Source organism: Trichosurus vulpecula, chromosome 2 (genome assembly GCF_011100635.1).
Source record: "Trichosurus vulpecula isolate mTriVul1 chromosome 2, mTriVul1.pri, whole genome shotgun sequence".
Classification (NCBI taxonomy): Eukaryota; Metazoa; Chordata; class Mammalia; order Diprotodontia; family Phalangeridae; genus Trichosurus; species Trichosurus vulpecula.
Window position 1 is genome coordinate 210,153,609 of NC_050574.1, and position 25,074 is coordinate 210,178,682.

At 39.3% G+C, this 25,074-nt stretch overlaps 1 protein-coding gene across 1 annotated transcript in view; it reads left to right on the plus strand.

The window, feature by feature from the left end:
- The window catches only part of TANC1 (tetratricopeptide repeat, ankyrin repeat and coiled-coil containing 1), a 271,214-nt gene that overhangs the window by 90,570 nt on the left and 155,570 nt on the right, over nt 1-25,074 (plus strand). The window contains exon 3 of the mRNA XM_036743222.1: nt 22,461-22,661. Within this exon, the coding sequence (XP_036599117.1) occupies nt 22,461-22,661 (201 nt within the window). The remainder of the gene's footprint in view (nt 1-22,460; nt 22,662-25,074) is intronic.

A 25,074-nucleotide genomic window follows, 5' to 3' on the forward strand; every position in this document is an offset into this window, starting at 1 on the left:
GACATGCTTGCCTTCCAGCCAACTCTTGCTTGTTAAGACCTGTTGGCGGACTTGACCACTGATCAGTTATAACTTGCACTTTGTGTGTTTATTTGGAAAATAATGTAATTACGACTTTAACTCTGTTACGCAACAGTTGAAACATGTACGAATGATTTTTCAGAATTTTTTTCTCTTCTTATGCTTTCACTGCCCCCTTATTTTTATTCAAGGCCCCCCCCCACTTGCATCCAAGGCTACTACAGCCCCCCATATTGTTACAGCACCCCCAGGGGGTGGTATCGCCCACATTGGGAACCTATGAATAGCTGCATACTGTTAAAGTAATAATTCACTGTATGATGCTTTGAACCCTTGATGAATATTGATGGGACCCCACCAAAGTAAGATCACATCCATTTTTGTAGATGGTTCCCTAAGGTTCATTCCTTAATCCTCTTGTCATCATCCTCTTTCTCCCTTGGGGCATTTCATTCACTTTTTATCCCCAGATAATTTTATAGATTACTCTGAGAAAAGCAGTGCAACATTTTTTCTTATTTGATGTTTTAGTATTTTCCTCCCAGTATATTGAGAGGAAGAAAAAATAAGTGGAAAATAATCCCTGTCCTCAGGGAGTTAAAAACCAATATGGTGAGATGATGCACAAGTGTGTAGAATAACTAGGATGGGATTCTTGCTGAATATATAAGTCAGCTATGAGCATGGACAAGTGGTGAAGAAAGTCTGAATAAGGAAAAGAGCATTTAGGGGGAGAAGCAAGAGCTTCACGAAGGAAGTATTCAAAGCAAGCAAGCCATTACCATGAGAAAGAATCTTCAAGATGGAGCCATATCATGGACAGGCATTGAGGTGGGGGTTGGACATATGGCACATGTTGGAGTGTTAAAATTGGGATAATAAATCTTAAATCAGGTTGAATCTGTATTCTAAAACCTGAATTTGACTCTTCCTCCCCTCCTGCTCTCTCCATCATTTCCTAACGTTTTGCCGAACATTTTAAAAATGCCCTGATAAAAGAGAAATTTAATACCCTTTAGATTAAATGATTTCTGCTTGTTTTGTTGCTTAGGAGACATTTTTGGAGTAAGTTTACAGCATCCTACCAAATATCCATGGCTCAGCAAGACAGTCATTGCACTAAATTCTTAAATAATAGTCCACAGCCACAGAAAATGGGCAAAGCAACATGGAATAATCAAAAGCAGCTCCATATTTTCTGGATAAAACAAAGCATCTTTTGTTGCTAGACATTTAGAAAGGTACCACTGAAATTCAGGCTGCAGCTTGAAATGGGTTGAAATTTCAAATTCAGCTTTCGTGCTAATGGTTTTGAACTGTGGTCGCCAGTTTTTTTCCTCCAAATTCAAAGGCCATCATCATCCAAGGATTATAAGTACAGAGCTTCCAGGTTAATTTAGTGTATGGACACCTCAGCGCCCTTCTTCCTCTCCCTTCCCTACTCCAGTCACTCAGTTGATACTCTTTATAAGTCAGATTGTCCATGATTAATGCTGGGAATAAGTTAGTGAGGGTTTCATACACAATTTAAAATAATCACATCTATCCAGAGACAGGGCCTTCTTGCTAAAGACATGTAAATAGATAAGTTGATAAGAGATAAAATTGGAAATGTACTATTTGTCATATAGTAGAAAAGGCAATAAATCGTTGAATCCTTGATTTAGAGCTAGAAGGGTCTTTAGAGGCCAACAGCTGCTTATTTTATTTTATTTTATTTGGAGGGGGGAAGGCAGGGCAGTTGGAGTTAAGTGACTTGCGTAAGGTCACACAGCTAGTGTGTCAAGTGTCTGAGGCTGGATTTGAAATCAGGTCCTCCTGACTCCAGGGCTGGTGCTCTACTCAAACTGCTTATTTTAAAGATAGGAAACTAAGGTATACTAGTTAAATGTTCCCATCCAGGTCCTATGTAACTCTCAAAGGCTCTCTTGTGCCTTAATTTTCCCCATCTGTGAAATGGGGGTAAAGAGGTTGGTCCAGATGATCATTGAGACTCTTTCTATTTATAAGTCCCATGATTCCAGGGGAAACTGAAATATTTAATTTATTATTTGGGTGGCTTAGGACCTTGAGTTTGTTTACTCTAAAAAAAAATAGTTGGTACTTCTTGGAGCTTGATTAAAATGTTAATTGGAACTTGCCCTTCTGGAATAATTGCTTTCCTTTGTACAGGCTACCCCTGCACTCCTTCTTCCCCACTTCTCCTACATCACCAACTTTTTAGTCAGTCAGTTGCTGAAAACTGTCTTTCTCTCTACATCACAGAATGATGCATGATAGATGCTATGCTGCTCAGTATCTTCCTTGCTGGATGCCAAGAAGCTCTAGGTCAGGAGTTTTTAAACCTTTTTTGAGTCATGAATCAGTCTCTTTGGCAGTCTGGGGAAGCTCTTCTCAGAATAATGCTTTTAAATTAAAAAAAATTACATAGGATTACAAAGAAAATCAATTATATTTAAGTATAGTTCTCAAGATTTCTTTTCTTTTTAGTTCGTGGACCTCGGGGTAAACAATCCTTGATGTAGAAGTTAAGTGACTAAACCTATTTTATTCTCTTGCTTTCTCTTTCCTGTTATAGGTTACACTCTTCTTGACCCAACTTGAAGGGGAGATAGGTGAATCTCGAGGTATATGGGTCTGGAAGGGCAATATTTAGTAGCATCACAGCATTGGGAGAAATCTGGGGGAAACTTCATGTTTGTGTAGGGACTAAAGCAACTTCAGCATTCTTTTAAGAGAGAAAGAAGATGAAGGATGCTGCCCCACGAATGTCATGTGGAAGAATAAAAATAGTAAGCTCAGAAAATTCAGAATGAGTTTCTTCTCTACTTTCCTTCTCTTAATTATAATGACACATGGTAATTTCTAAATCACCTACAAATACCAATAAATTCCTGAAGTTCTTTTGTACTAAGTTGCATCTTTTTGGAAAGAGGGAAAGTAAAATTGACTTCCCAGGTCACTCAGAGCAAAGCTTCCTACATTTTTAGTTATGAGACAAAATTACCTCTATACTAACTCAAAGGTGAATAGGCCTAATAGGAAGCAAAATTACAAAGTCTGTGTGGTATTTTCATCTTCCCGAGTCTTTTCTTTCTACATCCTTTTTCCTCTCCAAATGCTGACCCTCTCCCCCAAATTCAGGTCCCCTGTGTGCCGTGGTTCTCCTGCCTGCCTGTATTCAATGCTTACTCATTTCTAAAACAAGGAAAGAGCTAATTCATTTTAAACTTGACAGATTACTTTGATTGAAACTTGGAGTGAAGCTTATTCATACCAGTTTATTGCCTCAAATAAGGGTTTGTGTTTCTAATCCTGGAATAAATTTTTTTTTCTTCTCTCTCATAGTTAATCTGCAGCTATTTTTGGGGAGACGTCTAGGTAGCATAATTAGGGAGGCTTTGAACTCATAGTAGTGTCGCGTGACTGGTTCTGAGGGCAAACTTAATTTCTGCCCCCTTTTTTTTCAATTTCCATGCTGTTTTTATTTTTAAATCAATCACCCAGTATTAAGTTCTTACTATGAGCCAGGCACTATGCTAAGTGATGGGGAGTTAGTCTGTCTTTTTAAAAATAGCAGCTGTGGGGCAGGTGGAAGGTTTATAAAAGATGTTCCTTGAGTTTGGTGTGCTGGGGTTGGAGCTGATAAGGCTCCCAGCATCCTAGTCCATACTTGTTAGAGGAAGGAGAGCTCTTAAAGTTTTTCCAAAACCTGAAACCTACTTTACCCTAGCCCAGGCTTCTTCCTTCTACACTTTTCCCTCTTTTCTTGGGCATCCCCATTCTCTTCTCTTAGGTAACTTCCCCTATTCTACCTGAGAGTAGCATTTCCCTAGCCTTTCACACGTTCCCATGGACATAATTTATGTTTTCTGGAATAGACTTATTTTGGTGGTATTTAATTCTTTTTCCTAATGTAAATTTATCTGACGTACTGAAATACATCCCTATGTGCCCTGGGCTATTTTCTCCCTCTTTTAAAAATGAATTTTATGTGTTGGGATGAATCTTTACTGTTAATAAAGGTACAGGACTTGTTTTGACTGAACACTTCTTTTGGTGGGCTAGGTTTGAGGGAGGTGTGTTTGGGTAAAGGTCCTTTGACACCTGTTTTATATGACTTTATTAGTTTCTTGTAAACTCAAGTCCTGATGGGGTTGTTTCTGGAAGGAACAGAATTGCTTAGTGTTTGAATTCCTTTGAAAACTTAAGTGAAATCTCTTTTTTACAAGAGTATCTTGAAGCTTTGGTTACCACTACTTCCTTTAAAAGCTAGTTTTAGGTTAAACTAAAGATTGATTTATTTTTGTAATGGAATGGTGCCAGTTTGGGAGTTTGGACTTACATACCACGGTGGATGGTTCCCTGCAAGGCTGTACGTACACACTGATTATGGTGTAGAGTTACGGGGCTTTAATATCCAGTCACAGAAGGGCATACCCAGGAAGGTGGAAGGTTTAGGGGAGAATATCGAATTTAAGCTGTTTCCCTTTTATATTGGCTGCATTGTGTAATCAGGTAAAAGCCCAGAGAGCTAGGAGCAAATACTCCCTCTTCTGCCTTGACCTTTCCCATCCCCACATCTATGTGTTGCTTTGTACATTTAAAAAAAAAGGAGAAAAGTCGTATGATCTGTAAAAATTATTTCTTTGAAGCATTCATCTTTTCTCTGAACATGGTTTAAAAATAGTTCATCGTAATCCTGATTTTGTGAAATCCTAATGGGTGTGAAATTCCTCACAGCAAGATTAACTCATTTGCCTCATTTTGAGTGTGGATGACTATGCAACATATATTTATGTGGGATGACCGGGTTAAGACCAAATCAAGAAGAAATAATGAGCAGTTCAACTAATTGAAGTCCTGACTTACTTTTATATTTCCAGATGAGTATGGTTTATCTAAGTTATTTGTTTATTTATTATTATTGTTATTTTCTGTTAGTACCTTTCAGGACATAAAATATATTTGAATGTCTACATTTCTTTTAATGTCTAGAAGTGTCCCAAGTTTAATGACTGTTTTCACATAATGATGTGTTGTAATCACAGCCAACCTAATATGACTGTATTTTGTTTTTTAAAAAATTTATTTGTATTTTTTCTTTTTAATTTAAAAAAATTCAAATTTATTTTTATTTTTCAACATTCATTTCCACAAGATTTTGAGTTACAAATTTTCTCTCCATCTCTACCCTCCCTCCCACCCCAAGGTGGCATATATTCTGATTGCTCCTTTCTCTAGTATGACTATTTTGTAATGAATTATAAATGGAAATTTGACTTAATGCATTTTCTGATTATTTTCTCTTCCAGGGAGGGTGAGAGAAGTAAGTTGAAGGAAGGTCCCAAAATCACACTGATAGACTAGTGTCACAGATACTGAAAGGTTGGCAATTAGAATAGCTTCCCAACTGCCTTTAAGTTTTTCAGCCATAGCATTCCTTGAAAAATGAGGGTCGTGGACATGTCAGTGAGCTGAGGGAAGGTTGTATGAGAGCAGACCCAATATTGCAGTTCCTCGAGCTTTAGGTAACCAGTTCCTTGCCTTAAGTGCCCAATAACTGCTGACTCCATGATTGACTAGGTCAGGTTTTAAAATCAGAACTGATTGGGGAACCCTAGGAAGCATCATATAAATAGAGCACCAGACTTAGGAGAACCTGTGTTTGAATCCTCTTGTGGCCCTCAGATGATCATCTCTAGATGAGCCATTGCCTTCTCTCAACTTCCGTTTTCTCATCTGTAAAATAGGAATAATGATAATAGCACCCTACATAATTATTGTAAGGTTCAAACGAGATAGTGTAAGTAAAACTTTTTTTAAATGTTGACACGTTCTCTAAGTCTGCTGTTATTCATTGAAAGCTTTGTGGGAAGCAGCAATGTGATGAATACCTGCTTTTTTCATAGACTATAATATAAAACTAGAAAAGGTGCCTTTATCTCTTATTTCCATGCTTATTTGAGGATAATCACACGCCAGGCATTCCATGATGGTCACTGCCCTTTCTTCCCACATCCACCAAGGAAAGCGCCTAAATCTAGATTTAGACGATCTGATTCTTCTTCAGGTCCCAGTGACCACAATTACATCTCTTTAAATGGGAAACGTTAACGAGTGCAGGTTAGAGGAAAGGGCCAATGGGTGATACTTTTTTCCTTAGCAGCTATTTGAAATTCCTCACCCTATTAAGGAATGAGGAGTTGGTGCCCAGGAAGTGCCTGTTTCCGAGGGGATCAGTCAACTGCTAGAATTTGCATGTGATGACAGTCTTGGTAATGCAGTAGTATTCCAAAGCAATGAGTCACCTCAAGTGATGATGGCTAGGAAGTATTGATTTATAGTATCTTTGATGCAGACAGACCACTTTGATGGTTTTGGTTCTTGTCTGGAATTGTTACAGGTCGTGGAATTACTGGTAGCAAGAGAGGCTTGCTAAAAGGGCCATCTGCAAACTCGGAATCTTGCTACCCAAGTTCAGGCTCTTGTTACCACCTGCCTAGACTCATAGACCTTCTTGATTCTGTTTCTGCTCCAGACTGCTCACTTCCCAGTCCATCTTTACTCTACTTTTTTTTGCTGGGGGAAAAAAATGTCAGTGGCTCCCATTTGCTCCATCAAGTTCAAACTTGTGTGCCTGGCTTTCACGGCCTCCTGTGCGGTCTGCTTTTACAATTTTATCTGGTGCTATTCACCCCGATGCAACAGTTTGCTGCTACCTGTTTTCATGTTTGTTTTAGCACCCCTGATGGCTAGCAAATGTGCTTAATACGTGTTTAGTGAATTAAACCTTAAATATAGCCTGTACACTCTTCTGTGTTCTCTGTGTTTAGATGGCCTCCTTCACTGCTGAATGGCTGACCCATTGTTTAAAAACCAACTCACCGGCCACATCCTCCAAGAGGCCCTTCTTGGATCTATAGTATTCGATATTATTGTTAACTGTGTTGGTGTCGTATCTTCTGGGTAATGGAATGTAAATTCCATGAAGGCTGGGACCCTGCCATACTTATGGGTACTTCCTCCAATCCCAGCACATAATAGCTGCTAAATAAACGTTTGTGTATTGAGTTGAACCAGATTCATAATATCTTTTTTCCCCATTTGTTTTTTCAGAATTGCAAATTTGCAGATGTTATATTCCTGCAGGCTTGTAGATAAGCTGTGTATAGATTTTTTTTTCATATTTATTATATAGCCCTCTATCCAGATAGAAGCCACTTTGGTCATTAAATTTTGTTTTAATATTGGGAGGAGGCCGACTGCCCCAGGCAGTTTCATCTTAAATATGTTATTGATAAAATAGAAAAGCCACTAGAATTCAGACTTCAAATATCATCCTTCAGCAATCAGGCATCACCAGCCACTCATGTGGTGATTCTTATGTGAGAATCTGTTGCTTTTCAGAAGTAATACAGGATGTCCTTGATTTCCTTGGGTGTCTTTGGATCAGGTCTTGAAATCTAGACCCAGACCCAACATGAATAGTCCTTAGATTTCATTTGTGTTTTTTATTTGAAAACAGCTCTGTTTGTATTCCTAGGATCATCAGTCTAGAGCTGGAAGGTGCCCTCTGTAATTACTGCAAATCCAACATAGGATGCACTCCTTTGTGTGATTGTTGTTAAAGCCATTTTAATTCCTTATTGCTAAGTGAATACCCACAAGGAGTTTTATAGATTGGAATTTTAAACAGATAAATGTATGTGTCATGTTTGATTTCTAACCCTGAAGCTCATATGGTGATTCATTTATTCTTCATTTTTGAAATGAGGATTAGCTGAAGGATTTTGTTAGGTGTGTTAAGGTTCAAATTCGACACTTTAAAGTGTCAAAAGTCATACAAATTATTTTTTTGTTGCAATCAGTCTCAGTTCTCTAGATAGGTTTTGATGATGTTAATCTGATTTAAGCCGTTGATGGCAGCATCCTTCTTTGTGACTGAGGTTTGAGTCTTTTTCCCCTCCCTTTTAGGCTGTTAACATGGTTTCTATGGTTATTCTGACCTTTAAGCAAGCCCCTTCTGTGATTCACATTCATAGGGCCACATGAAATCTTTGGCCAGTGGAAATGTTTGTTAAGCAAATAGTAATATTGCAAATATTTTCATAGGTCTGTAGTTTCTGATGGCCATCTTGTTTCCCTGTGGATTTTCATAAGATCAAGAGCTGGGAAGGAACCTTCAAGATGATTTAGTTTAACATCCTCAATTTACGGACTCGGAAATTAAGAGCTACGAGAAATTAGTGACGTGTCCAAGGTTTTCCGTTAGCTGTGTTTTCACCACCGAGAACTGTGAATTAAATATACAATTACCTCGTTGATTGAACGCAACGTAGAAGAAATCAGAAAATGGGAAATAGAGTCTTACTAAGAGGGGTGATTTAAGCACACTGCTTGATGACTCAGGTAGCTCCAAGAATTTTTTTTCGTCTCCTGTTGTTGTCTTCAGGTCATTGGATAGGAAGCTGAGATGATCATCTCTTCTGATTTTTCCTCCCCTCCTGTTACTAGTGGTTGAAACTTGTAGAACCATAAGTTATTTTATCTGCACTGCCTTTGTTCTTTTCAAGTATTCCATCATTTTGGACAGGAGTGTCCCAACCTGGTTACATAGCAGTAAATCACCGGAGCTGTGAAACCAAGGGGCTTGAAGCAGTTCTGGATTCGGAATCAGAGGTCTTGAGTTCATATTATGTCTGCTACTCACTGTGTAACCATGGTCAAGTCTCTTTTTCTCTCTCCATCAGTAAAATTTGGGAACTGGACTACATGGCCTCTTCCGATCCAACAAAAAGAGCAACTGTTAGAGCAAAATTAATCCCAAGAAGGAGTTGTTTGCTGTAATAGATTTTTAGCAGTTTGTAATAACCCACTGTGCTTTACTTTTTAAATAAATCAGAATAATCTCACATTTGTAGACCACAAAGGGCTAAAAATAAAACTATATCCTCATGACAACCTTGTGAGGTAGGTAAATATTAATTAGTACTCTTAATTATTCTTATTTTACAGAAGAAATGGAGTCTAAGAAACTTGAAATGACTTGTCCCATAGTCATAGAGATTGTAAATATTGAATCTGGGATTTAGACCCAGGTCTCCTGACTCAGATTCCAGGAGTTCTTGCATCTTCTTCCGCTCTTATCCATACCAAAGTGAGATGTGTGTGGATCCTAGTCGAACTGGAGCTGCTGTTTGTCTGGGAGGGAGTGAGGGAGAGAGATAGACAGGCACACAACTATGGAGGGAGGGAGGAGGTAGGGTGTGTGTGTGTGTGTGTGCGCGCGCACGCGCGCGCCTGTGTAGAGGGAGTATCTTGACACCATAAAATCACAGAGATGGACCCTGTAGATGTCATCGTCCAGGACAGTGTTTTCCCAACCACAAGTAACTTTTACCAGGCTGTAAATTTTTACTCTTTATTTGTTAAAACCAAGAAATAGAGCTGCTGTGTCCTCCCTCTCCACCTCAGTCCTGCCTTTCTCACTGCGTTTTCCCCCTTTGGATCTAGATCTTGCTGCCTGAGCTCTAGAGAAACCCATCTCTGAGTCTGCCCAGAGTGTGCTTTTCCTTCGAAGAAAATGTAAACATTTAATTTGTCCACAGTATTGTTTAGGATGGGAAATTCTGACCTTCTACAGCCTTCTTATGTCTAATGGAGGCCAGCCCTGTACCAGCTTGGGTATGGGTGTGCCCATCCTATTCCAGGAGTTCCTTTTGGAAAGAGATTGATTCACAGCCTTCTCAAGAAGAGAGAAAGTTTCAGAAATAGTTTTGAAAATAAGGGAAAGCAAAAGCTTGGTGGACTGGGAGGGAAGACTATTTCAAGTATGTAGTTGTGGTTTGGAGAAAGCTCCTTCCTCTAATTGCTGGGGAGAAATTTGTTGATCATTTGAAAGTCTTTGAGCAGGTTTACCTGCAAACAGTGTAGCGAGTGTAAGTGTGCGACTGTAAAGAGAGCTATGACTGGGATTGTGGGGGAGGATGAGTATTAGAATGATTTTGTTTTGATTTTTATGTGTTTTTTTATATTTAATTTTTAAAATTCTGAAGTTAGACACAAACTAAAATGAGGATATTTCCACATACAAGGTTAGAAAAAGAGTGTTATATATGAAATTGAATCTCTACTCTGTGCAGCCTTCTTTTCCTTTTCAGAATAAGAAATTCAACATGTAACTTTCAAAGCTGTCTTGGTTGTCTGGGCTTCCTACCAACTTTCCTTATGTTAATTCTTTTGTGCATTTAAAATATGCTTTAGTGACCCTCATTTCTTTCTTTTCTTTTATTATTTTGGGAGGAAGAGGAGGACCCTATTGCTCTTTCTATTCCCCCTGCCCAGGTTCCTTTGAAATGAAATCATTGTATCAACCTTGTGGAGTCAAGAAAAACATATTTTCACATTGGCCATGTCTGAAAATGTATGCCTCGATCTGCATCCTACACTGATAGCCTCTGTGTTAGGAGATGGGTAGCATGCTTTATCATCCATCATCTGGTCTAATATTTGGTCATTCATTGCATTCACCAGTTTTCCTAAGATTCTTGTGTTTGTGCCTTCTCATTAAAATTTATCTCTCATGTTTCATTGGTGGGTATAATAATAGAGAATATCTGCTTTTTATATTGCTATTAGATTGAATTAATTTTAATTTTTAAGTTAATATTTATTTATCTGAATGTGGTTGGGGGCAGTGGGGGCAGAAGTATTTTCTCTAGACTGATGCTTGCAGAGTGAGCAGTGTTGCTCGAATGTAGAGCTCACAAAGCACCAGAAGCTTACATTCCTGTTTTGTCTTTGACCAGCCAAGACTAAAGCAGTATGCTAATATGGTTAACTGCAGTGGGAAAATATTGACATAGTTGCTAAGGCATTTTACCAGACATGTCATTGAGGCTGCAGATTTTAGAGGCAGAGCAGTGATTCTGATGGTGGTGGTAGCAGAACACAGCCAACAAAGTGGCAGGAGACCCTGAAGGGAATGGAAAGTGAGTCAGTGAGTGTGTGTGTGTGTGTGTGTGTATGTGTGTGTGTATGCACATGCATGCATACATGTGCATGTGTTTTGTCGTTTCCGCCATAATAGAAGTGAAAAAGAATCTGGTTAAGTAACCACACACACACAGAACTAATTTGGTCTGTCTGTGTGTCTGTCTATAATGTGATTGGAATTGGTCATGTTTCATTTTAATAGCATGTTTTGGAGGAAAGACATTTAAAATGCTCTCCAGACACATGTTATCCATGACACTCTTTTTTCCCCCTCAGAATGTTTATAGCTTACACTTTTCCTTATAAAGTAAAATAAAAGAAATGGTAGCAGTTCCTTCTTTGCCTGGCAATGCTGCCGGTTGGCAGACAGCTCTGAGGATGGTAGAGCCAGAATTTGGATCTGAATAGTGTGAGGAGGTGGTGTACTGCTTACACCATTGTTCTCCAAGCCCTCTTCTCCCCACCTATTTCTCCACCCCCAGAATGTCAACATGTCCAACATGACAGAGTGTTCTTGATGATTATCAGTCACAGAACCCTGCTTATTAAAATATTATCTGCCTTTCATCAGTACCTTTCATTAGGGCTACCTAATTGTGGGAAGCTTTATAACTAAGTACAAAGAGAATTCCATATTTACTCCCTGCATTTGGGGAATTTGTAATGTGGCGTGGAGACACTGAATGGACTGCTAGAGATTGGTAGCTAGGTGGTGCGGTGGTTGATAGAGAGCTGGTTTTGGAGTCCAGAACACCTGAGTTCAAACCCAGCCTAAGACACTCCTTGTGTGTCCTTGGGCAAGTCATTTAACCTCTGCCACAGCTTCCTCATCTGTAAAATGGGCATCATAATAGTATATGCCTCGCAGGGTTGTTTTGAGCATCAGAGGAGATATTTGTAAAGTGCTTAGCACAGTGGTGCTATAAAAATGCTAGCCATCATCATCATTATCATATAGGGTGACTAAATGTCTAAATAATTGTTAGCTATATAATTCTTCAATAAGGTTTGCAAAATGCTTTAATATATCATTCCATTTGGTCTTCACAACAATCCCTGTGTATAGTAAGTATTATTATTATTATTTCCATTAAGGAACCTGAGACTGTGAGAGATTGTGAATTGCCCTGAGTCACACAACTAGTAACTGAGCAAGATTTGAACTCAGGGCTTTCTGACTCTTAGGTTTAAAACTCTGTTCACTGGGCCACTTAATAGTTTGAATAAAAACATAATAGAAGTGCTATATCTAAATAGTGTGTTGTAATGGCAAGCCAAGTGGGACTTTTTGTTGACTTTTGTTTTTGAGTGCTTCTCAGCACTAAGGCAGTCAAGTGCCTTTGATTGAGTTTCGCCTTTGTTTGTAGGAAGGCCCACACCCTTTTGCTAGTTAGGTCATGAAACCCTGGAGAGGGTGTGAAGCACCCTGATCCTGAAGAAGTGTACATATACTCTGAGGTTAGCATTTCGTTTGGTGCTTACTCATTGGAAGAGTGTTGGTGTGGAGATTCTGGGTAGCCATTAAGGAGCACCCCTGGCTTTGAAAACCCAGATGTTGGTGCTTCTCTCTCTGGTAACTATGTATGTATAGCTTGGTTCAGACAGCTAGAGGCCTGTCTGTTGATTTGTGTTATTTGCTCTGTTCATATTTTCTCTGTCTGTAATTTCTGTTTGTATTTTCTCTGAAGTTCAGGGTGCTGGCTTTCCCCCCTGAACTAAGTGAATGATATATGTATGTTTGATTAAAGAGAGATTGTAAACCCCCTAAAGTTGCTTTCCTTAGAAAAGCAGATCCAGGAATCTGTGCTAGCAGCCCTCCTGTGTGCTGGTGTTGGTCTTACAACTCCACAGAAGCTGTTAGTAACATTATTATTACATGTGTGTGAAACATGTTTGTATAAATATGTGTGCAAATATATACACAGATATTCATTTATTTATACTAGTTTGTTTACTTATTTAGTTATTTCCTCCATTATAGGCCTGAAAAGAAGGGGGTTAGGTAAAATTGTACCCTTCTCCTCTGTGCCCCCCCCCACCTTTGCTAATTTGATCTGTGCCCTCTCTATAATGCGATTGGATTGTGATTTTGTGTGTGAGTGCATGCCTTTGAAGGAGAGAATAGCAATAGAAGTTGGCCCTCTAATTTAGGTGGAGGGAAGCAGTCAAGAATTTGATTAGTATGTTTCTCATCAATCCAGAAATGTCTTTTAAGGATGAGCTTAGGTTTCAGAAACTTTTGAATTACAGAAGTAAGAATAGTTACTATATTCCACAAGCTACCACTTGCTGGGTTTGAGTGAAAGACTATTTGAAATGATGCAATGCTGTCAGATAGAGAAAGGCATTTGGGCAACGGAGGGAGGCGATGATGGAGTAGAGAGGGGGGAGGGTGATAGCATGATTGATCAGGAAAGACTCTCAGGGAAGCGATGGAGGAGTTGGTAGGAGGGTTGTGGTGCATCAGAAAACCTAAAAGCTTTGGGAGAATGCCAGATAGGTTAATGGATGCTGACTGTGTTAAGTGAATATTCTCCAGGCTAAGTTTTGCTTTTCTTTATTTTTCTTCCATGGGATCATAGCTCTTGAGTTGGAAAAGACCTGGGAGGCCATCTAGTTCAAATTCCCATTTTATACATCAGAGCAAAACTCTTCTTTCTTCTTAAGACTAAATGGTATTTAGAGGGAGTAGTGATGGGAAGAGGGAATGAGTATAATAACATTTATTTACAATTTGTGGGTAATTTTAGGACTGCCTTAAATATAATGAACATGTTGTAGCTAGTTGCTACAAATCATCGCAATGTTAAAAAAGACCAACGGAGAGAGAAATGATAGGTTTAAGTAGGTTGTGGCATATTTTCAACTATGACCTGTGCATGTGAAATGGGTTAAGACAGTGGTGTCAGACTCAGATAGAAACAGGGGCCACTAACCTATACATAATGATCCCTATGGACTTTGAAAACCATTTATATTTTTCTTTTTAAAAAATTTTATTAATGCATCAAAACATTAAAATGAGATAGGAACTGCATCTTAGTCACCCGGGATACATGATGTTCAACACCTCTGTTGTAAGGCATATACCGTCCTGGAAGTATCTGATTAAGGATGTGGACCAGTCATGCAGTGAGAATGAGGAATAATAACCTGAATGCTGCTTTGATGATCTATGGAGAGCGTGGAAGAAAGCTGTAGGGAAAGTGAAGGCATGGACATGTCATGACCGGTACCAGTGAAGGGAGAATTCCCTCTTGAAATCTTGGAAAATATTGAAGATTTTAGTATATTCAGATACACACATCTAGGCATTTGTAAAAAATGCCTTAACTGTACGTTGGCTAAGCCTAAGGATACTGATTTTAAAGCTTTATTTTGGATAATTCAGAATCTGTTTTTATGACCTGCACGTTTAATTGAAACTGACTCAGTTACTTTCCTCACCATTTCTGTCTTTACCCTCTCCACACCCCACCCTAGATCTCTCTTAGTGACTAGCTTAGCAGGGTTTGTAAAATTTCTGAATGATAGTTATTAATGTGACTGAGTTGTGTCAGCAAATATTCCGTGGATAAAAACATAGAAATTTTTTTTTTTGGCGGGGGTGAGGAGGGAGGCAGTTGGGGTTAAGTGACTTTTGCCCAGGGTCACATAGCTAGCAAGTGTCTGAGGACAAATTTGAGCTCCAGCCCTCCTGACTCCAAGGCCAGTGCCCTATCTACTATACCACCTGTACAGGAATTTAAACTTAAGAATGATATGTGGAACTTTATGAGGAGGGGCAATGGTCATATTGTGTTAGGATGCCTGTAGTATAGCAAGGTGGGAAACAGGAGTGGTAGGTCGGCCATCAGAGTTTTTTTTTTTTTCAGGGGATGTCTAAACTGTGGTATAGATTGACATTCAGCATAGCATAAAGATGATGTAACAGTGCGGCCCAGAGCACTGTAATTATTCATGAATTAAAGGAAAAAAGTTGAAATGAGAAGAGAGTGTTTTATGGCTTAAAATTCCCTCTCACTCCCAGATTCACTTATTTTAAGGCCGTGCGTGATGTGAGAGAAAGAAGATTAATGGTGATTGTAGCTGGGTGGCTTTCAAATTCAGTGTTCCAGGGGTGTGGCGGAACTAATTAATTATTAGAGCACCAAAAATTAAATTAAAACAGATTTGGGGAAGGGATTTCTTTTAAAAGCAATGTGACAAATTGTACGTAGACTTCTACAGGCATTCTGAGACATATGTAGATATCTTTTAAACCTTTCTTTTCTTTTTAAAAAATGAGTAGTGGTCACCCCTCAGGGTTGTTTTTTGGGAAGTTCAGGGAGAGTTATTCTTTTTTATTAAAAAAAAAAAAAGAAAGTTGATGGAGTCTTAGAGCTAAAAAGTAACCTTAGAGCTTGTCCAGTTCAGCCTCATTTTTTGGGAAGTGATGTGGTTTAGTGGAACGAGCATCGGCTTTGGAATGAGAGGACCTGAATTTAAATTAAGCTGCCAAGGGATTCCTAGTATCTGTATGGCATTGAACAAGGCCCTTCACTGGGCCTTGGTCGACTCATTCAATTGGTTTCACCAAAATCTACTCTTTCTCTAACACGTTCAGTCATTGTTCAGTAACGTCTGACTCTTTGTGACCCCGTTTGGGGTTTTCTTGGCAAAGACACTAGAGTCTTTTGTCATTTCCTTCTCCACCTCATTTTACAGATGAGGAAATTGAGACAAACAGGGTGAAGTGACTTGCCCAGGGTCATACAGCTAGTAAGAGTCTGAGGCCAGATTTGAACTCAGGAAGAGGAGTCTTCTTGGCTCTAGGCCCCACACTGTATCCACTGTACCACCTAGCTGCCCACGGAGTCTCTAAGGGACATTTGTAACTATCAGATTCAGTTTTCAGAGGGTTACTTTCTTTTATCTCTAGGAAGCAGCAGGATGCAGTGGTGCCTGGGAGGTTGGGTGTGGGGAGTGGGATGTGGGAAAGGTGTAAGTTTAGAGAACTTGGGTTCTGTGACCTTCTTGAGTATGATGAAGTAAGGCATTTGGATGAGGTGGGTGGGCTTCTTAAGTCCTTTTCCACATCTAACTCCATTTTTTGATAGTTAAAAATTGATTCTGTCCTGTTTTTTCAATATTCAAAAGCAGATGAATAAGCTCTCACCTTTTGAAACAGGATCTGTCTGTGGTGAGGAAATAAAAATAATATTGGTAGTAAAAAAGGGTAATTAAGGAACATATCAATCTGTTTAAAAACACGTATGTGACATATAAAGGAATGCCCTCCTTATACTTTTTGGGGGTTCCAGGACTTAGTATAAGGTATCCCAAAGTCTAATTTTAAAACTGTAGCCAAGGTCTTTGGGATATCTTCTTTAGTGAGTGCTTCGTTCACAGTAGGTACTTAATGAATGCTTATTGCTTGATTGACTATGCTCAGCATGTTCTGTGTCACAAATGTGGCTTAATTGGGATTAATTTCATTGACTTTCCCTGTGATTAGTGACTTAGAAAATTCTCCTATGGAATTTTTTTCAAATGCCTTCTTGACAACTACCAATTATAGTCTTAGAGAGTTTCTTACAGGCACTGAGAAGTTAAATTATTTGCCCAGGGTCACATAGCCTATATGGGGCTTAGGTGGGACTTGAAATGTAAGGTGTTTTCTTGGGGATGTGTAGATTCTTTAAATGCTTTGTTTCTTGTATTTCTTGCATTTGGTTTTGGTTTTCTGAGTTGTCAAGTTCTTCTTTGAACATTAAGTTGTCTCTGTGTGTCCTGCTGTGGAGGTCAATGACTTTTAGTTGCATAGAGATCATATATTCTTTTTATAGCTCTTTTTCTTTTGTCCTTCATTTCACTATTTCATCTTTGGCAAAACTCCAAAATGAAATCATCTCTACTCATGATGATCTTCCCTTCCATTGGGAGGGGACAATGAGGTATACATAAAATATATATTTATATAACAAATATGTAAAATATATTTTTATATTTTATAAAATATATTTATAGTTTGTTTAGCCATTTTTCTGATTGGTGAGCCTATGATAAGACTTCTGTAACACTGCATTGGCTGCTAGGTTACGCAGTGGATAGAGTGTAGGGGCTGGAGTCAGAAGGACTTGAGTTCAAATTTGATCTCAGCTTACTAGCTGTGTGACCCTGGGCACGTCACTTAAATCACTGTTTGCTCCAGTTTCCTCATCTGTAAAAATGAGCTGGAGAAGGAAGTAGCAAACCACTTCAGTATCTTTGCTAAGAAAACGTCAAATGGGTCACAGAGTCAGACATGACTAATTAACTAAACAACAAAAACAGCAACAGTAGCGCATTCCATTTCCTCTTTTCCAAAGTTAGTTTGTGCATTTATGCAGATCCTGCCTGAAGAAATTATTCCCTCTGTCTTTCTTAAATTGATGACTTGTCTATTAAAACAACCTTCTGCTATATAAATCCCTTTTTACAATCTGTCTAGTGAAGGAGACTTTTAAATTGGCTTCCTGGATAGCACATTTGTCCTTTTCTTTTTTTACTTTTCTGAATTGTGTATCTTTTGAAGGGAATCTGGGATATCTGGAGTTTATTTTTATATATGGTATAGAGACCGGTATAATCACTCAGGTCTTTTTTGTATTACTGAGCTAGATTTATGTTTTTAAAACAGATAGAGATTGTATTTTTGTTGTCATAGGAGTTACCTGTGAACAAAGCAGGAAGATGTCTTAATCACTGACTAATTGTTAATGTTTTCTCTATTTCAAGCCACAAAGGCTGCCATGGTAGACACGAGAGTTTTTATTGCAGCAGTAGGCTAGGAAATAGATTGTTGTGTTTTCATCACTAAATTCAGGTGGGGAATAAAGTAGGTCGTGCTTATAAGAAAAGTACATCTACCCGGTGTTATTTCCAAAAAAAGCTACAGTGATGTAGGCTGTAATAAAACTTCTTTAAAGCCTCTTTAAACATCTACTAGTGAATATTGAATTAACTAGTGAGTTTTGGGGTGTTGTGTTGCCCAGAATAGGCATTTTGTTCCATTTTGTATAGATGCTAGTGAGTGTTTTCCAGTCTCTGTTACTGGCGTCATTGTAGTGTGTTTGGACTGATTTTGACCTTACCCCTTTGCCCTCTTGATTTTAAAGTAGCAGGCCGAGGAATGACTGTCTCTGGTTTCTAAGCCTGCTGAATCACCAGGCTACTTCACGGCCTCATGTTCAGAAACAAAGACTCTTCCCACCAACTTTTTTTTTTTTTTTTACTTCCAAGAAAACAGAGGCTGAAAGGCAGAAGTGTTTGTGTTCTCTGCAAAGAGCAAAACAAAACAAAATCTCTTTATGTGGAACAGGTTTGAGACTTTTGATGCTATAGTGTGTATGTAAAAAATACAAAACTTAAACAAAAAAAAGACTCCACCAAAAATCCCTACTGCTAAAACCTCCATTTTACTGCAGACTGACTGTATCAGATCGAAAGTGCCACAGAACAGCTGCTCCAAAGGCCGAAGGTCTTAATGGTTACAGCATGCATTGGAAACTCAATCCTGCCAGATTTTCAGTTAATGAAAATATTTACTTCAAGCGAAGTAAATAAAGTTTATGGGCATAATTTTTAATTAGGAGTGAAACCAAAATTCCACATTTCATCTTCTTACCCCTAATTTTTGTCTGGGACATGCTATGGAAGAATACTCCGACTGGTGTTTTAAGAAAACAAACTCCCCTTTCTAGTAATTTTCCTTGTTTTATATGTCAGATGACATCATTGGAGTTTAATCTCCCCTAGCCCCCATATCATGGTATTTTTTTCTGTTCTGGAAGTTAACTGATCTTTTTGGCGCTTTGTCTAGTCTGCAGAAGTATCCCTGTGTGAATAGGGAGAGGAAGAAATTTAAGTCACAGAGAGGTTATGTTCTGTTTTAAGCCACCCAGACCTCCTGACTCTTACTCAGGCTAATGTTCTGGCTACCCTACAAAGTAATGAGAGAGTTTTTGCAAACTCTGTGTGAAAAATTAGCTTTATGTGCACCACATTCTTATATGTTGGCAGTGCTTCCTGGTGCCCCACACCTGTTTTATGAGATGTCTCCAGTAGTGGGAGACTTGACTCCCAGACTTTGACAGACTCTCTGAGGGTAGGGGATTGCTGTGGTTTCTGGGTACACTGATAATTGGGTTTGCTCATATTTTTTGATACCCACAAATTGGGTGGCATTGATTTCTAACTTCTCATCACTGTAAGGCAAAAGAAACAACAAAAACCCTCAACTATAGATGTACTTTCAAACCTCATTGCCCTGGAACCCACTCTAACGCTTCTGCAATTGAGCCTCATTTCCCTGCTTAAAAATGACTAAACTGTGGACAGTGGAAGGAGGAGAATGGATGACTTGTGTTTTTTAGGCTGGTCTCAGGGAATGGCTTTTCAAGCCCCAAGGCTTAGGGTGATGGAGTGAAACAAGTCATTTCTGCTGTCTTCACCAGCTTTGACAGTTGATTTGATGGTTGGTATATGAATGGTAGGGGAGGGTGATGATGAGGCTGGGGAGGGAAGGCAAAGCGATCCCTATGTACCTCCATCAAATATAGTGTGTATAATTAAGCATTTTTGTTTTCATGATGTTGGTTATTTTGGGATAATTTCTAATAATAGGGATTTTTTTGGTGATCTTTTAGTTCTGGAAAGATGCTAATTAATAGTGTTTGGTCATTTGGATGTACAACTTGTGGTTCTCAACTCTTAGTTAAAACCCCCTCCAAAACAGGGGGGTCCCATTGGAGACCAAATGCAGTTTTCTGTATTTTTTTTTTCTATTGGCTTTTCTTGTTTGTTATGGAACCCAACGGTTTTTCAGGACCTGCATGCCTATTTTGAGTGGGCTAATGAAATAATAGAGGGAGCTTGCTCCCAGGCTGGGATCTGTTTCCATGGCACAGGGTCTTCTCCCCAATCCACTATCTAGTTTGATCTCTCTCCCTTGCTGGGCACATACTGATTTCTTCATTGTATAGTTGGCTGTCATGCTGTGGATTTTTTTCCCCCGTTTGTTTGTTTCTTTATTCAGAAGCCCTTTTGTGGAGTGGGTGACTTTGCTACTCCAAGCCCCCTAGATGTGCTTGTGCAGTTTGGAGGTTGTCAATCTGGGTTACATCCCTTATGAGCATTTTCTGCGGGGCTGTGTTGCTAGTGTGTTTCCCTTCTGACCTGTAGATTTCCTTTCATTTTCCATGGCAGTGACAGAAAGGAATAGTAAGAATAATTGAAGTTTGGAAATAAGTATCAGCTTCTCTTGAAATCAGCCCTTTCAACTTCCTTCCCTCAGACCTTTATCAAGATAAACAGATTTGTCTGCCTAAATCCCTCTGTGGAGCTCTTAAAGGCACAGTGCCCATGCATACACACAAGTGCTTAAAAATAAACAGCTCTATGGTTATGTCTTTGTGGGTACCCCTTTTACTAGTGCACATTGTAATCCCTCTGTGATTTGGAACGGTGTTTTTGAGAGCTGTTGCAGCCAAAAAGTGTATTGCTATTCAGCCACCCTGGGGATGAGCCCCTCCAAACTGAAACTGGTTCTCAGACAATAAGTGCATCCTCAATCATCTTTATTGTAGTTCAGTCAAACTTGCTTGTCGCAGACTTTTGGTCTGCTAACAGCTTTCGAGAGTCCAGGGCTAGCTTTCGAGCACAATGGGCTATTGGTTTATAACCCAAAAGGAAATAGAATTCCTTCAGTTCGATTTAAAAGATGAGTTTTAATAATTAGGATAGTGTTTGGCCTTTCTTACTTGCTCGAATCAGATGGCTATTAACAAATCCCCTTTCCCCCCTTTCGCCCTATGCCAGGAGAACAAAGGAACAAGCATTTATTAAGTGCCTCCCGTGTGCCACGCCCTGTGTAAATGCTTTTACAAATATAAATAAGAGGACAAGCTTTCCTTCATCCAGGTGCTTGAAATGTTCAAGAATATCACTGTAATTTCCATATTTTTTTAGGGTTCTGCCAATACAACTTCTGTTTCATTGAAGAAAGAATCACAGGATGTTAGAGCTACAAGGAACCTTAGCAATCATCATCATGGCCTAGTAGAAAGAATGTTGGATTTGGATTCTGGAGAATTAGCTTGAAATCTCAGCTCTCTAGTTATTACTTACTTGTGTGACCAAGGGCAGACATCTCACCACTCTGCACCCCTCTTTAAATGAGGGGAATTGGATTGATGATTTCCAACCTGCTTTCCAGATCTAATTTTATGATCCTGCAAACTTTTATTCATTCATTTGTTTATTTATTCATGCAGATGAAGAAACTGGCCTAGAGGGGTTAAATGCCCTGACTTAATGTCACAGGATTAGTGGAAAGGGAAAGGAATAGAACATAGGTCTTTTAACTTCAGTTTACTAGCTCTTTTCTCTTAATTGTGCTGCCTTCCTCATTATGTTTGTATTCAGTAATTCAGCTAGGTGCCTGATACCTTAGAATATTTGTGCAGTAGCAACAGACAATAGTTATGCACCTGCTGTGTGGAGAGCACTGTGCCCAAGTGCTGAAGGACCTGGAGAGGGGAGATAAGGTCCCTGTCCTCAAGGACCTTGTAAGGTAGTGGTCTAAGCAGTTAGCACTGTGGTACTAGAAGGCTGGGCATAGAGTCAGCGAGAATTGGGTTGAAATCCTGATCCTATCTCTTACTGCTAATTCAACGGTGCAAGTCGCTTAGTTTCCATTTCCTTATTTGTAAAATTATTGTACTACCTATCTCTTAATATGTTGTATATTTTCGAGAACTATATAAATGCCAATGTTGCGGATATCGCCACTGCCACCATCACCAACATCTTTGGCATCTCTTTCTCTAGACCTAGTTTGGTACTGGCTTAGCTCTAAGCCCGTGTATACCTACTGGGTGGCATGTTATGCAGAATGAGGTGATGAGTGGTGATGAGGAGAGTCCAGCCTAACCTTGTTGTACCAGAAGGTCAAATAGCTTTAGAACTAACCTTGCAGTTTGAATTGTTTCTTGAGGGGAAAAAAACAACCAAACTTTCTTTTGAAGATTTAATAAGCAACAAACCCCTTGAGAAAATGCCACATCAAGCCCAAGGTCACAGTAGCATCTCTAGGCATTTTATGGACTTCACCTTTCCTTGGATCTGAACTTTTGCATTTCTGTCTTGCAAAGTGGATGAAAGCAGGTCAGCCTTGGGAAGTTGGGATGAGGCTATGTAGGTTGTTGAGGCATTTAGTGCATGACATTTGCCTCATAATGAAGTCTTCACTTGTCTCTTGACAGCGTAAAATTAGAGAGGTACCAGGTTTGCTTAAGAGCCTTATATGTTTTATGTGGTCTTAACGTAATTAAATTCTAAGCGTAGCTTTTATGAAGGTAATTTGTATATGTTTTGATCTGAATGGATAGCCTAAGACCTCTTCCTTTTACTTCCAACAGGTGACTTTTGTGCTGAAAATGCACCTCAGATTATCAGCGCATCTGGCCACAGGACAGATTTTTCCATAAGTAATATTTCAGGAGGAGAAGACGCATACAGGACAAACTTTACAAAAGGAGTTTCCATGTCTTTGCCTTCGTCTCCCCTGCTGCCGCGTCAGTCTTACTTGGTGCAGTCAAGATCAAACAAAAAATCTCCAGGTAAAATCTAAGAAGCAGTAATATCCTATTTAATTTTTTAAAGCAAAAAAAAAAATCTAGTTTTCATAAATATTATATAGAGACACTAAACAAAATTGTCAACCAATAAGAACACCAACATTTAAGAAAAGGAAATGTTTGGAAATGAGATTCAATCCGTTCCATAGGTTATTCATTTTAATTTAAACATTCATCTTTTTTGAGTGGCCAGAATATACTTTCCAAAATTTTTTTTAAAAAGTTTGTGTTTTACATAGTACCAGCAATAGTAATTTTGGTTTCTTGATTCTGAACTAAGAACTGTTACAGTTTAAGCTCACTGTAGTAATTTTTTTTTAAAAAAGTACATATTTAGCCAAATAAAATTTGTGGACATTTATTTTATTACTAGCCAGCATTTTTTGGCTACTTGAAAATGTTGAATGAGGTAACCTTGTAAAATCAAACAATTGAACAAATCCTGCATCTTTAAACTATTACTTTAAAATAAAGTCAGTCTTGAAAAGTGATGAAGAAAGGGGAAAGAGCCCTGTGTCTTTAACACCTGATCAGTTAGGCGAGCTTCTTGACTTCTGGGTTTCGCCATGTTTCTTCATTGCAGTCAGTGCAGGTAGCTAAGGTGATTTTGTGTACTCTGGGGTCATCACTTGAATGGTGGGTAACTTTTTTTTCCAAAATGGTGATGCCTAACATTGTTCCCCCATCTCCTCCTTGCCCCTCCTCCTTTCCCGCCCCTCCCCAAAACATCCTGTGCCTGGTTAGACACCTGCTTGAAAGCTGGATGAGTTTATGGCCTGTTTGTCATTTGCAAGTACAAAGATGCTTCTAGATTATATGAAATTATATTTGGGATCTCTGAAATGTGACTATACTGAGCTTGTGAAATTGATGTTTCTATTCTTGTACTCTTTTGGCTTCCTAATCACTTGCATTTAAATTTGAATAGTCATTATTTAATGCCCATTAGCTTTAAAGCATTGAGTGAATATAAAGACATGTGTTATAATTGAATACTGAGAATATGTTAGGAATTGTGAGACCTAGTTAACTTCAAGGGAACATCTGAAATCTCTTTCTCTTGTCTCTTTCATTCTGCAGTCTCCCATCAGACCCCTCACTAGGGCATCCTACAGGGCTCCATCCTGGACCCTTACTCTTCCTTCTCCACTGCTGATCTCATTCCCTTCCATGGTTTCAAAGTGTCATCTCTACACAAATAACTCCCAAGTCTATGTATCCAGCCCTAACTTCTGTCTGAACTTGAGGCCAAGTGCCTGCTAGCCATTAGGGAAGCTGGGTTAGGTACCACCTCTGACCTTAGGCAGGTGTCAGTCTCCTGGGTTGTATTTTTCTCATCTGTAAAATGAAATTCTAGATTCAATGATCTTTGAGGTCCCCTGAGGCTTTAAATCTGTGACCCTAGATGCCTTTGGGGTCCCTTCCTGGAGCTATGACCCTGTTGTCTCATCCTGAATATCTCCTAGACATCTCACATTTAGTGTGCCCTGTCCTGAATTTGTCTGTGCACACCCCACTTCCCCCTCCCTGCTTCCAGACTTCTCTATTTCTTTTTAGGGAATTTCCGTTCCACAGTCACCAAGGCTGGTGCCCTAAAAGCCATCTTTGGACTTATCTTCCTCACTGACTCTTCAGCTCCACATCCAATCTAAATACAAGATGCTGAGTGTGGTCAATTCTAACCCTACAGCTTCTTCGACCTTTATTCCCTTCTGTTTTCTCACCCCTAGTTCAGATTTTCCTCACCTTAGACCTGGTGTACAGTAATAACCTGCTCATTGATCTCCCTGCCTTCAGGCCTTCCCCTCTCCTGTCCATCCTCATCAGAACTGTCAAAATAATCTTCCTAAGGCACTGTGAGTCTGACCTTCTCATTGTCCTACTCGGCAGTCTGAAGTGGTTTCCCTCACACCCCCTCTTGGATAATTGCCCCATCGCTATCTGGCTCCTCCCTACCTTTCACCCTTATTTCATATCCTTCTTCTAGGAAAGCTGAGCTACTAACTGTTCCCGAACTCAGCCGTCTACTTCTCATCTTATGGGCATGGGAACAGGCCATATCTTCTGCCAGGAACGCATGCCTCACTTCCCTTTGTCTCTCGGAATCCTTGCCTTACTTAAAGAGGCAGCCTCGTGGTGGAATTAGAAATCTGAGCTTGGAGTCAGAAAGGTCTGAGTTCAGATTCACCCTCAGACACTGAGTACTTGTTTGATAATCCCAGGCAAGTCAGTTCCCCTGTCTTCCTCAGTTTCCTTACTGCAAAATGAGGATTAATAAGAGCATGATTGATTTTCAGGGTTAATCCTCACAGGGTTGTCGAGAGGCTCCAACGAGATAATCTTTGTAAAGCACGTGGCACAGTGCCTCACAAATGGTAGGTGCTTAATAAATTCT